We start from the raw sequence: 12651 nt of genomic DNA, 5'->3' as shown, positions 1-12651 counted from the left end.
TTCAAAAGACACCTATTAAGAAGAGAACAACTTCAATTCTCAATTCAGTACTCAAACCCCAAAATTTATCATTTCTCAAATACCATTTTCTTTCATAGCTCAACCTTATCTTTCAATTTGAACAATTTTTTTATTTATTTTTTTATTGATCTTTTCTTCCCCAAACTTGAATTCAACCTTAACCTCAGAAATTCAAATACCATTTTTTTATTTATTTTTTTATTTTTTTATCTTGCAAAGTCATTCTTTCAAAATCACTAGAGAAGTCCTATAATTAAATATTTGAATAAAAGTGGGTCAATTGAATGATAAAATATCAAGCAAATAACTATTGATTTTGAATAATGAATTGTATAAAAAGGGGGTTGAACATATTTTTCTACAATGTCTCAAAAGCTATTGAGTATTACCAAATGTCATATAAACAAGGGTAATATTGGCTAACCACTTTAAGGGATTGTATTGAGTATACTAAGTGTTGTAAAGAATGACAAAATTTCGTTTTTAGAGCTTAGTTAATTTTGGCCCAACCTAGCTAAGAGATTTGATATCACTTGGTAATTAGAGCTTAGGTTATTTTAGTTTTCCCTTGTATTTTCCTAATCTTGTCTTGTTCTAGCTATCTTGGAATGTTCCAAATCAATCTCCTTTACTTTCCAATTGACATTGACGATTTTCAAAATTAAACTGCATTTAGCTGAGAAGTCCAAAAAATACGTGTCTATAGTCAAATGAAAGTCCTTTGAGTATACATTCCAACAAAAAAAGATTAATCTCATTTGAAGTTCTATAAAGTTATGAGCAAAACAACCAACAAGGGTTAGAGCTGCAAAATATTGTCATCAACGTTTTCCATGTTCTGTTTTGGTAGTTTTGGCTATTGTTTTGTGCCTTATATATTATCCTAAATGTTTTGGATAACATTTTTACATGTTCTTAGGTTTATTTTAAGTCTTTTCTTTCATATTTTCCATTTGGTTACATTATATGTTTGGGGCATTTTTATGTTCAAATCATTCCATGTTGTCTAAAGTCATGTCTAGTCCTTTTTATGTCTCTACTTCTTAGTTTAACTTTGAAACAATATATGCTCATTTTCAAAACTTCACCATATATGTCCCTTTGAGTGCTTTTATTTTGCATCTTTGAGTTAATACTTTTTATTAGTTCATTAGCAAGTTCATAGAGTTAGGTTTCCATTATGTTTGTTTGAGTTTCATATTTCATCTTTTGATTCTAGTATGTTTCTTTCTATTTTGTGTTTCTTGATCTTTTGAGGTTTCATATCAATATATAAAATCTATTTTGGCGTGTAGTGGTTCTATTTTACACTTAAAAAGAAGTGGTAAAAGATTATAAGCAAGGGCTACAAAAGAAATATCAAAAGAGCTTAGAAAATGTTGAAAATTATATGCATTTGACCATTACCACTAGTTTGTTTGGTAAATTTGTTTTGTTGCACTTTTGCAATTTGTTTTGTGCATTTTACTGTACTGCCCAATAGCTCAGAGTATTGGCTAATGATGTTAAAAGAGTGGTCTTAGTGTCCCATTTGCTCATAGCTTGCCAAAGACAAGAAGCACCACTTTTCTATTTTAGTAAATTTTGTTTTTGTGCATCTATTCTAGTGTCTTTCCTTAAGTCATCTCTTTTGTGTGCTTAACTTTCTTTTCTTGCCATTTAATTTCTTGCTTTTATTCTTTGGTTTTCTTAGTTTTGTTAAGTTTGAAGGATCCAAAGTTCCTTCTAACTTTACCATTAGGTCACATAGTTTAGTTCAATTACTTTCCTTAATTTTTTGTAGTTTAGTGTGCATCTACTTGCATTTCAAGATTGATTCCCTTTGAGTAATTTGGTATAAGAGAACTTGAGATAAACTTTGGCTAGGAAAGGCTTGGTTTTTAAGCAATTCATTGTGATTCACCTCCCTTTCCTAGAAGTGAACTTAAGACTTTTTTTATCTCCTAAAGTATTGATTAGTGCTTATTTATGTCCTCATTTGGCCTTTAATATTGAATTCTTAATTTATTTTTGTACTTAAATAGAATACTTTAATTAAGGTTTTTTATAATTGGGTTTATTTAGCATAAGATACAAAACATGTTAAAAAGAACTTTTTAGTTACATAAATGTTCTTTGGATATTTTGAGGTTTGTTAGCACAACTGCATTTAAATTGAACTGATTAAGGTGTAGAAATAAATAGGTTAACGTTTCATGTCACCATAAAGATAAATCCAAGAATAGAAAATAATCAAGACCACAAGAAGTTAATCCAAGCATAACATGAAAAAGTGAAGAACTTTAGTTAAACCAAGAAGAAGGAACATGCAACAAAAATTGGATCTTGCGGTAATCTCTAATTTTTATACTAAAAGGGCCTTGATAATTGATAAACGTTTATGATTAAAGATAATTTGGGAAAATATATCTTGAGATATTTTATTTGATATTGTTAAATAATTACCTTATTTAACTATATCAACAAATATCAAAAGAATATTTACCAAATCTTTTTTTAATCTAGCAAATATCTATTAAAATATTTTTAGATATCCACAACAACCAAATATATTTTGAAGATATTGAATTATTTAGAAGATAATTGGAGAAGATTACAACAACATATTAGCCTAAAATGAAGCCTAATCCAATTTCTATATAAAAAGACTTAGGAAAACACATTAGGGGAGCTTAGGAACCCTTTGGGGGGGGGGGGGTTCAAATTTCATCCTCTCTCTTATCTCATGCTCTTAACACTTTCTTCTTATATTTTCATGTTATTTCTACATTCCATGGAGTGTTAAGCCTATGGGGTTGATTCTGCTGGAATTTCTTAATTGGATTATGAGTTTAGATGAATACATTTGTTTGTTCTATTTTTATTCTTGTTGTGATTTATTTTTATCTATGTCTTTTGGTTCTTAATCAAGTAAAAGTAATGGTTTTTACATATAGCAAACTAGCATGGTGTTAAATCAACATAACATATCAATCATATGAGTCCAAGGGTTTTTATTTTTAATTGAACAATTAATTTGATTAAAGTTAGAAACGTATATGATTGAATGGGTTTTTTTCAAATAATTGAGAATGTACTTTGATCAGTGGTAAAAACTTTAACAAGAATAAATCAAGAATGTACTTTGGTTAATTAGTTTTTACTACATATAAGAGGTAAAAGAATAAACATGATTAGGCATAATAATATTTAATTGAGAATGTACTTTGGTTAAATTTACTATGATTAATTTACGAAGTTCTTGCTTTTAATTGAGAATGTACTTTGGTTAAGAGTGAGAACGCAAACAAATTAATTAAGAATTTAAATTGATTAATTTAAAAACCTAAGACAATAATTAATTGAGCAATAATTGTTATATAACCAGTGATGAATCCTATTTTAAAAAAGTAGTGATATCAACCTATTTTATTTATCATTGTTTTCATCTTTTTAAATCTTTTTATAAAGATTTAAAATAAAGAAGAATAAATAAGTCTCTTCTTCTTTTAGTTGCTTGTATTACAACTTATCTTATGTATAGTTTTATTTTTTATCTTTAGACTAGTTAGGTACCTTATATACCCTTAAGAAGTTGTAGAATTAAGAGATGTGAGTCTTAAAACATCCTTGAGAGCTATTGTCCAGACTTGTAGGCCTCCAAGTCCCACATCCTTTAGTTTTCTCCACCTACTTCATCTCCATTACGAGGAAGGTTTATGGCCACTACCAATGGGAAATCCTCTCCAATGTGAGAGTGACACATGACCACTAACACATAGGTGGGACTCCCACTCCCTTGCACTACAAGTTAGCTCGAAAACATTAACACCCTTGGTCAAACAAGCTTGGACATCCACTTAGGTCAACATTGGGCCTTGGCCCTTTGTTGACTTAAATGGTCATAAACCCTATTCTACTTGGCCCAAAATATAAGGCCTAAAAATAAATCTTACACTACTAGGCCTAGGATACAAAGTCCAAAACTATTGTACTCTGTGATGGACCCTTGGCTAGGGGTTTGCCATCAATCATTATGACATATGCTTATCCTGTATTTTGGTTAGCTTACCCTTACTTGTTTGTGTTTGTGAGATGATCGTATAACTCATATTATTATATGATAAAAGATGTTGCTACAAATGATGTTGGAGCTTTTAAGAGCGAGGAGTCACGTTGTGGAAAATCATTTTGTAATTTTGGAATGCATTATGAAATAATAAGAATTTCCAAGTTGTATTTTGAAATAAGTTACTTAAACATACAACATAATTTGCATAGCATAAGTTAATTAAGCATTAATTGATACATTGTTTTAGTTACATTCAATACATAGAAAATATCTCTCAAGCACATCATGAAAGTCTAAGGGTAGTCATCCAAAACAATGTGTCTAGTCATCCCTTATAGCCTAGGAAATGTTGAATAAGTAGACTCAACTTAACGCATCAATCATAATTCATATAGAATCTAGAGACAAATGTCGAAGACGGATGATCTACAGACAATTATATATAGATGCATAAGCCTCGTCTAGTAGTAAACCCAACTTGACCTACGACACATCAACTTTGTTAATTTTTTCTTAAACATTCACCTTTCCACGTCATCCATTGTCGTACAAGACTCATTAAATGAGAAATGATGATTTATTTCAAAATTCCTAACAAATACAATTCCAAGACTCCACCTTTATCCATCACATCATAACCGTCAAACCAAAAATTCATCGTGCTCTCCAAATCATCAAAGCCTTCTCTCAACATCTCTCTCCCAAAACCTAAAATCATTGGAATCCACTCTATAATCATGGCCACTCACCTTGAGGAAATCCTTATTATTGATGAAGTGTTTGCTTTTGTGACACTCGGGGCACTGACGAGGGCGGGGAGTGATTGTCGGTGCAAGAGGCACGAAGTGCAAGAGGCATAAACAAGGAGCGTCTCCTGGCAGGCTTCTAGTGGAAGGGGCACATGGAAGAGTCGAACATACACCAGAATGAGAGGGATCTAGAGACTGTATACGTATGAGACTATACAGTTAAAGGATAGCTTAAAGGAATTAATTTGGCTACTCATATCAACAAATGCATTTTCTTTTCGGTAGCCTAACCCATAAGAACTTCATGCTTAAGCATGCTTAGCCTGGAGTAATTTAGGGATGGGTGACCTTCTCGAAAGTTTTCGGGGAAAGTGTGCGAGTGAGGACAAAGCACATTGGAAAGCCTCGTGTTGATGTGTAGAGGCAGTCAATATTCTCTGTAACTTGTTGGGGCGTTACAGTTGCGGCTAGAAAAACATCCTTCATCAATCAAAATAAAGACAAAGCAATCAGAATTTACCTAGAACACTAGGTAGACCTAAGAACTCATGGTTATGACATTCTACTGGATGCATATCGTTACGACATTCATCTCTTCTTTGAATGGGATTCTCCAATTCTTCTCGAAATGATTCGTCAGTCAAAGAATAAGATATTATCTCAAAGGTACTAGGTCAAGAAATGCTTGTTAACACTACAACCATTACAGACTATCCCAGAGTTGACAACTGTTACTATGACAACTCACATAACATGTATGAAGATCACAGTAGGAAAAACAGGACCATTTATGACAGTTTCCCAAATCTCACTATCAACAGATTTCATGGAAATTTTCATTCCCACTTTCCCAAAAACATAGTTATCTCTAGTAAATGGAGGTTTGTTTATAGAGGCACCCTTAACAAAGGTTTGATGTTGCCCCATCATTTTGAATTACTATCAAAGCAAGCTTTGATACCTATTGTCAGACCGGTGCAATAGAATGGTTAGCGTGAACAACAAACCAAGAGGGGGTTGAATTGTTTTTTATCGCAAATCGTGCCTTTAATAATTTTCTCTTATAATTAAATTCCTTAACGATTTAAAAAAAAATAAGAGAGTAAGGGAGAGATAAAATTACACAGTTGATTTTCATAGTGGTTCAGATCACAAAGATCCTACATCTAGTTATTAATCTCAAAAGAGAATTAACAAATTGCTACAATCGCAAAGAAAATAACCAAGTTTAAGGTTATTTTAGAATGAGAGTCTCAATCCAATATATAGAGATCTCACTCAAGGATACCTCCAAAAAGTTGTTGTAAGCTATTTAACGAGTTTAATGTATGCACAACGGTCAAAAACATGCTTGAAAACTCCTATAATTGACAAGATTATGGATAATCGATTATGGATAATTGATTATCATAAGTTGTTAATCGGTTATTCTAGAGGCAAAATGAGTTTTAAGAAAACTTTCAAAACCTATTTGTGATAACCGATTATCTTAAGTGTTAATCGATTATTGTAGAGTTTTTTTTACTCCAAAATGAATTTTAAAGCACAAAATACATGGAATCAAGGATAAATAACACCCTATAAATGAAACTACTAAATTACAAAAGCTTTAACACAAAACAAGTATTCATGAAGGTCTTCTTGCAACTTTAGCACTTGAGATTTGACTTCGAGACATCATCAAAACTTCTTAAGCTTTATTTTTATGCTAATAGATACAAGTGTTTTAATTCTCTTTAGATTTTCCAAACATAATCAGCGTTGGTTTACAAGTATAGATTCTCATAACTCTCAGTTTGACGATTAAATAAGACAAGGAAATTTGAGAACTTGTGAAATTCTTTCTTTTGTTCTATGAATAGAGTTAGACAATGTAAGTTTGTGAGAGAATAATAGTGTAACATTACAATGATAGCAAAAGATCTTGTATTCTTGTGCAAGTCCTCCTTTTATAACTTTCTTCAAGAGATAACTGTTAGTTAGAGATAGTTGACTTTGTTTATATTAGGTGGCTTTTCGTACGAAGATATGTACTTTTCTATGCCATGGGAAAAGCAACATTGTTTTCGCAGTTAAAGCTTGTATGATTATGGTACATAAAAGCTTTAGGACAAATTCCAAGAATGTCTTCTTCTCTCACAACGTCTTTCTGATCCTCGTGTAGTGTTTTTGAGTATATCTTGGTATTGATAATATCTGCACAGATAAAGAGGGAAAAAACAAACAAGGTACAATATGTACATGCATTTAATAATCTATACATTGATATAATGTTGAAGCATGTTTCGTATAATAAGCGTTTAGTGCAAGTCTGAGCTTTTTCAAGTAATGATAATTGACAAGATATAGCGTTTATTCCTTCTTTCACTAAATACGCTTTTGACAAAATGTTGTTTATTCTTTTATACATGTCACATCATGATTTGTTTTATAAATGTTTAGCAAGAATGCTCTCATGTGAACATTGTCCAGCTGCTATACATCTATAAATGATATTCTGTTAAACTTCAAAACTTTGAGAGATTAGATAGTTTATTCACTTTAAGCGATCTTATCTTAACATTTTTCCCTGAACAAGTCGTACACACCACATCTTTGCTAAAAGCATTATTGCTCTGTCAAGACGCAACCTAGCACCTGACTTCATTGATAAAAAGCTTCCTACCTTCACCGAAGTTAACTCCCTAGGTAATGAATCTTTCTTGAAGGAGGCTATATAAAGAAGACTAGATGAAGAGAAGACAACAATAATATCTCTTTGAATCTTGTGTTGTTACTTTCTATCTAAGCTTTCATTGTCTAACGCTTTCTTTGTAAAAAAAAGTTTTACATGTCTTGAGATTTCTTTGTATTGAAATTATCCTCTCTTTGAGAGCTTTAAATCTATATTTGTTTTTAAAAAAGCACTTTTGTTGTGTTTGTATATTGAATCAAAACACTTAGTTATTTAGTTTAGTTGAGTTAAACGATCTAGTCAAGAAGTTGAACCACGAGTTGGTAAACTCGTCTATCCAGGTTGAATAGTTTGTAAACCATGAGTGGTAAAACTCGTTATAATCTTTTAAAGATATATGAAATTCATTAAGTGTGTTAAGGGAGAACTAGGTGGGAACTCTTTTAGAGTGAACTAGTATAGAAAATAAATTTGTCTTGATATTTTTCTTTCCTAAAATCTTTCTTAAACTGTCTTTAAAAACTTAAATGTTTAATATTTATTAGAGACAGTTTAACTTATATAAACAAAAAAAATTAAACACTTATTTGTTAAAAGTTTTAAAACTCTATTTAATCCCTCTTTTAAAGTTTATTCTATTTTCCAATTTTTACAAAGTAAAAACAAACTAATACATTATTTTCTTTTTTAATTCTCTTTTTCTTTCATTCTCCTAACCATATAGTAACTCAGTTTCAATGAATGTCAATAGAAAAATTCATCAAATTCCATGACATTATGTCCAAAAATCCTGAAAACTATTGGTTTAGTGGTTTGTAATGTTAGGTTAACAAAGAACATGAAATAGATTTAGATTTCACTGTGATCGTCGTCGCACAAGTAACCGACGCTAGTATTGATGAACCTAAAATTAAATTAATACTAAAATAATACCAAAGTAGTAAAAAATGTCAATAGCATGCCAACATAATAAATAAATACTATACTTTTGGCTATTATAATTAGTATTATTACTTCTATTTAAGTTAGTAGTTATATTAGTGTTTTGGCACCACAAAAAAATGTTTATCTAATAATAAAACAATCAAACAAATTAAAAACTATTTGTGATACAAAATCATAAAAACCAAACATTTATTATATTCATAAACACGTAAAAACTACGAAAAAAAAAGATTCTTAAGAAGAAAATAGCTAACAATAAAATTTTGTTATGAAGCGTCATTGTTTGAAAGTGAAAGGATAAGAAAGAAGGAAGAAAAGGGAAAGAAGAATATAAGTAGAATGTAACACGTGTAGATGAATGGAGAGTGATAAGCTAACAGAGGAACAAGTGTCGTGCATGCTGCATTCGCGTGGCATGCTTCTTTATCTCTCTTTGCACCAAATTAGGATCATAAACTCATCCTTTCCTTCGTCTCTTTCATCGCCTACGGCAACGCTTCATCATTTTCCACCAAAATTTCTACTTCTCTCTTCTTACACCATTTTCTCTTTCTCTCTTTCTCTCCTTCACCACCCTTCTTGTAAGTGTATCTATCTAATATATTTCTCTTTTTCTCTGTTATCTAAACACCCACCAACCACTTTAAATTTTATATATCTTGATTGATTGAATGCAAGCATTGTACAGAGCATACACATATATAGATATACAGTTTTATGTGTTAGTTTCACTTCTTTAATAAATCTTTTCATTGAAGAGTAAGTCAAATCAACAGCAAAAAGAAGAATATACGAGGTTAACTGTTCTTCTTATGGTTATGATCATTGTCGTGTTGCTACACATGTTTATGTAACGTCTTTGTTGAATTTTGTTTCTATAGGAAGTGAATAAAGAAGAAGAAAATGTCTGGTGTGTCTCTAGCAATGTCTCGTCCGCCAGCAGCAACGGGAGAAGAAAGGGTGTCTTCAGCAGGCATAAAGTCTAAACGGCGAGCAGAAGAGGGTTCACATGGTGGCATGATGGGTTCGCTACGCATGATAGAGCTTCAGCTTGTGGCCTTCATTTTGGTGTTCTCGGCAAGTGGTCTTATCCCACTCCTTGACCTAGTTTTCCCTGTACTTGCCTCTGCTTACATCTTGGCACTCTCATATTTTGCCTTTCCATCAAAGTCGTCATCATCAGGTTCATCTGGGTCGGGGACTGAGCTCTTCAAAGGGAGCAGAATGTTCCGAATGTATGTGGTTGTTGGAACCACTGTGGGGTTGTTCTTGCCACTGGCTTATGTGCTTGGAGGGTTTGCGAGAGGGGATGAGCATGCTGTGCGTTCAGCCACCCCTCACTTGTTCTTGTTGTCCTTTCAGATATTGAGTGAGAACATCATCGGAGGCTTGTCTTTGTTTTCACCACCTGTGAGGGCCATGGTTCCCATGCTCTACACAATCAGGAGGATCTTTGTGGATATTGATTGGATTCATGATGTCTGGCTCAACAAGACTTTGCCTGTCAATGCCAGTTTTCAGGTATTTTCTTGCACCAAAATTATGATAACTGGTCCTATAATGTGTGTGAAATGAACGAGTTTCAAGTGTTGCAGGACATGGCGTGGCATATCTTCGGGAAGTTTCTGGCAGTGGCAAATCTGGTTTATTTCTCAATCAATCTATTCGTGTTCTTGGTTCCTTGCTTCCTTCCAAGAGCTTTTGAGAGGTATTTCGAAGACAAAGGAGAGATCTTTGCTAAGTCAGCAGAGGACAAGCGATCTGTGGTTCACAACAAATCCCAATTTCCAGAAAAGAAGACAGATTAAGAGCCAATTTCACTTCACTTGCAATTTTCAAAACTTGAGCATTTTCTTTTTCTCTTAAAAAACGTTTATGACTGTATGATGATATGTGAGCCTGGACTTCAAATCTGGCTCCTTTAGATTAAGAAACTATGTGGTTTTTTTATAGATTTTATGTATCATACAAGTTAATCTTATTCTGGAGATTTTCTACACTCTTTTCCCCTTTGTTCAATAATATCAATAACCATCTTAAAATCTCAACACTTTGGATGATATCTATCTTTATCTGACATACATTTGGAGTTATAGAAAGACCCTTTTAACACCTGTTTTTGTAGGCGGAATTGCAATAAATTATAGCAGATAAATCGATATGTTTACTTGAACTTCTACCTAAAATTTTAAAAGAGAATACTGGAAAACTAAAACAATTTTTTTTATAAAATTAAAATTAGTATATACAAGAATTAATTTATGAAAAAACTTTTTTAAATTTATTTTTAATTTTTACTTAAATTAATTTTATATTTATAAAGAAGTTAATTTGCTTTTTTTTCTTTTTTTTCTAAATTTTGTCAAGAAATTAATCTAAAAGAGAAAATTCAACTGAATCATCGGATCCGAATTTTTGTTATTTTAAATATAAACGATATGATATATAAAAAAGTGAAAAAAAAAATATAATCAAATGTATATATTGTGAAAATATCTACTAATGTATATATTGTGAAAATATCTACTGATCAAATGTATATATGTGAAAATGTCTACAACATTATTCTAAAATTCTGAATTTGTTCCTTATTCTCAATGTGCAGAGTTTCCTTCCTTTTTAACATAAAGGTTTTCTGCCTTAAGGGAAAAAAATCCGTGTAATAGGTAGAAAGACTAACTAAAGAGTCCATATTTTATATTTTTTTCAAATTACATAATGTCAACATGAATTATTACAAATAATTCTTAATTGTTTATCTTTTGATAATTCAAATGAAATATTTACTTAGACCGGATGATGATATTTTGATAACTCTTTTTAATAACCTTTTAATAATAGGACATGTGTCATTATTTTATTGGTGTGTTTGAATTTATGTTTAAAAGAATATTTAAAATGCACCAATCATAGACTTTTTCCTAATTTTTTAATCCATGGATCAGCCTTAGCCCTTGCCCTTTCAAGTGTATGTGAATAAAAAAGTCTTTTACTTCATTTAAATTTAACGGAAACGAAACCTTACATTCTCTAACTACCATTATCTAGGGATGACAACGGGTCGGGTTCGGGTCAGATAGTATGATACCCAAACCCGATCCGCCAGATAAAACTGTATTCGAAATTCGACTCTTTACCCGTCGGATATCCGTCTAAAAAAAATTCGCAAATTTTTTTTCTACTGTGGATATCTGTTGGATATCCGTTTTCAACCCACGGATATTTTTAACCCGTGGATATCCGTTGGATATTTTTTAAGTTTTTAAATGAAATTCAAATTAAATTGCAAAAGAAAATACAAATAATACTTAAAACATATATCCAAATAAATTCAATGGATAAGTAAATAAAAGTTAAAACATAAATTCAAATTAATAAAAATTAAAACCTAACTTCTTAAACATAACATAAGGAAGGATAAAAATGTATTTTCAACTTTTTTAGCGGGTAACGGGTATTCGCGGGTCGAATAATGTAGTATCCGAATCCGACCCGATTATAAGTGGGTATTAAAGTATCTGCTACCCACGGTAGCAGGTAGTAAATATTCGCGGATACTAACTATCCGTTGCGGATTTTATCCGCGGATATCTGCGGGCGTGGATTTTTTTGCCATCCCTACCATTATCTACTGTGGAGCTCAACAGCAGTAAATAGTGGAATAGGAAGACGTTGACCATTGAGTAGTAATAGAGAATCGTTGAGGTTAACGTTTCTTTCAATACTTTATGCAATATTTGTTTTTGTTTATCAATCGACAACCTCAATTCTTTGTTTCATATTGAATTTCTATAAAAAATAGGACTGATTTTATTATTCTGAATCATGAAAAATACATTCTGATACTTTCTATCTGTAATAATCTAATTCTCCTAAAATGAAAAATAGGGAAACTAGGAAATCTAGAAAAAATAAAATAAAATAAAAGATTATGTATTTATTTTCTCTAATTAGGAAGATTATAAAGATATTATCTCAAATTACAACACTTCCCATCAAGCTGGATCATACAAGATTGTATGAACCAAGCTTGGAATAGACAAACTCAATCAGAGATAAAGTCAATAAACCAGCTTGGATAGCAACGGACGAAGGCGAACTAGAACAATGAAACTTCAACTTGGACAACAATGGACGAGGGCGAACTTCAACTTGGACAGCAATGGACAAGGGTGAACTTCAACTTGGACATCAATGGACGAGAGAGATTT

General features: G+C 31.6%; 1 protein-coding gene across 3 annotated transcripts; it reads left to right on the top strand.

Moving 5' to 3' along the window:
* Window positions 1–8871: 8871 nt before the first annotated feature.
* On the top strand, window positions 8872–10488 carry LOC106761589. 3 transcript variants are annotated; one of them, XM_022780601.1, is made up of 4 exons: window positions 8872–9021; window positions 9322–9517; window positions 9611–9961; window positions 10036–10488. In XM_022780601.1, the coding sequence occupies exons 2-4, from the start codon at window positions 9344–9346 to the stop codon at window positions 10246–10248; spliced, it is 738 nt and encodes a 245-aa protein (XP_022636322.1). In that variant the 5' UTR covers window positions 8872–9021; window positions 9322–9343; the 3' UTR covers window positions 10249–10488. The 3 variants fall into 3 exon arrangements, with proteins under 3 accessions (XP_022636322.1, XP_014500638.1, XP_022636321.1); XM_022780600.1 differs by adding an exon at window positions 9199–9236 and having other exon boundaries at window positions 8920–9021; window positions 9322–9961; XM_014645152.2 differs by having other exon boundaries at window positions 8873–9021; window positions 9322–9961.
* Window positions 10489–12651: the final 2163 nt, after the last annotated feature.

Source organism: Vigna radiata, chromosome 5 (assembly GCF_000741045.1).
Source record: "Vigna radiata var. radiata cultivar VC1973A chromosome 5, Vradiata_ver6, whole genome shotgun sequence".
Taxonomy (NCBI): Eukaryota; Viridiplantae; Streptophyta; class Magnoliopsida; order Fabales; family Fabaceae; genus Vigna; species Vigna radiata.
The sequence above is the reverse complement of the archived record's forward strand: the minus strand, read 5'-3'. Positions and strand labels throughout refer to the sequence as shown.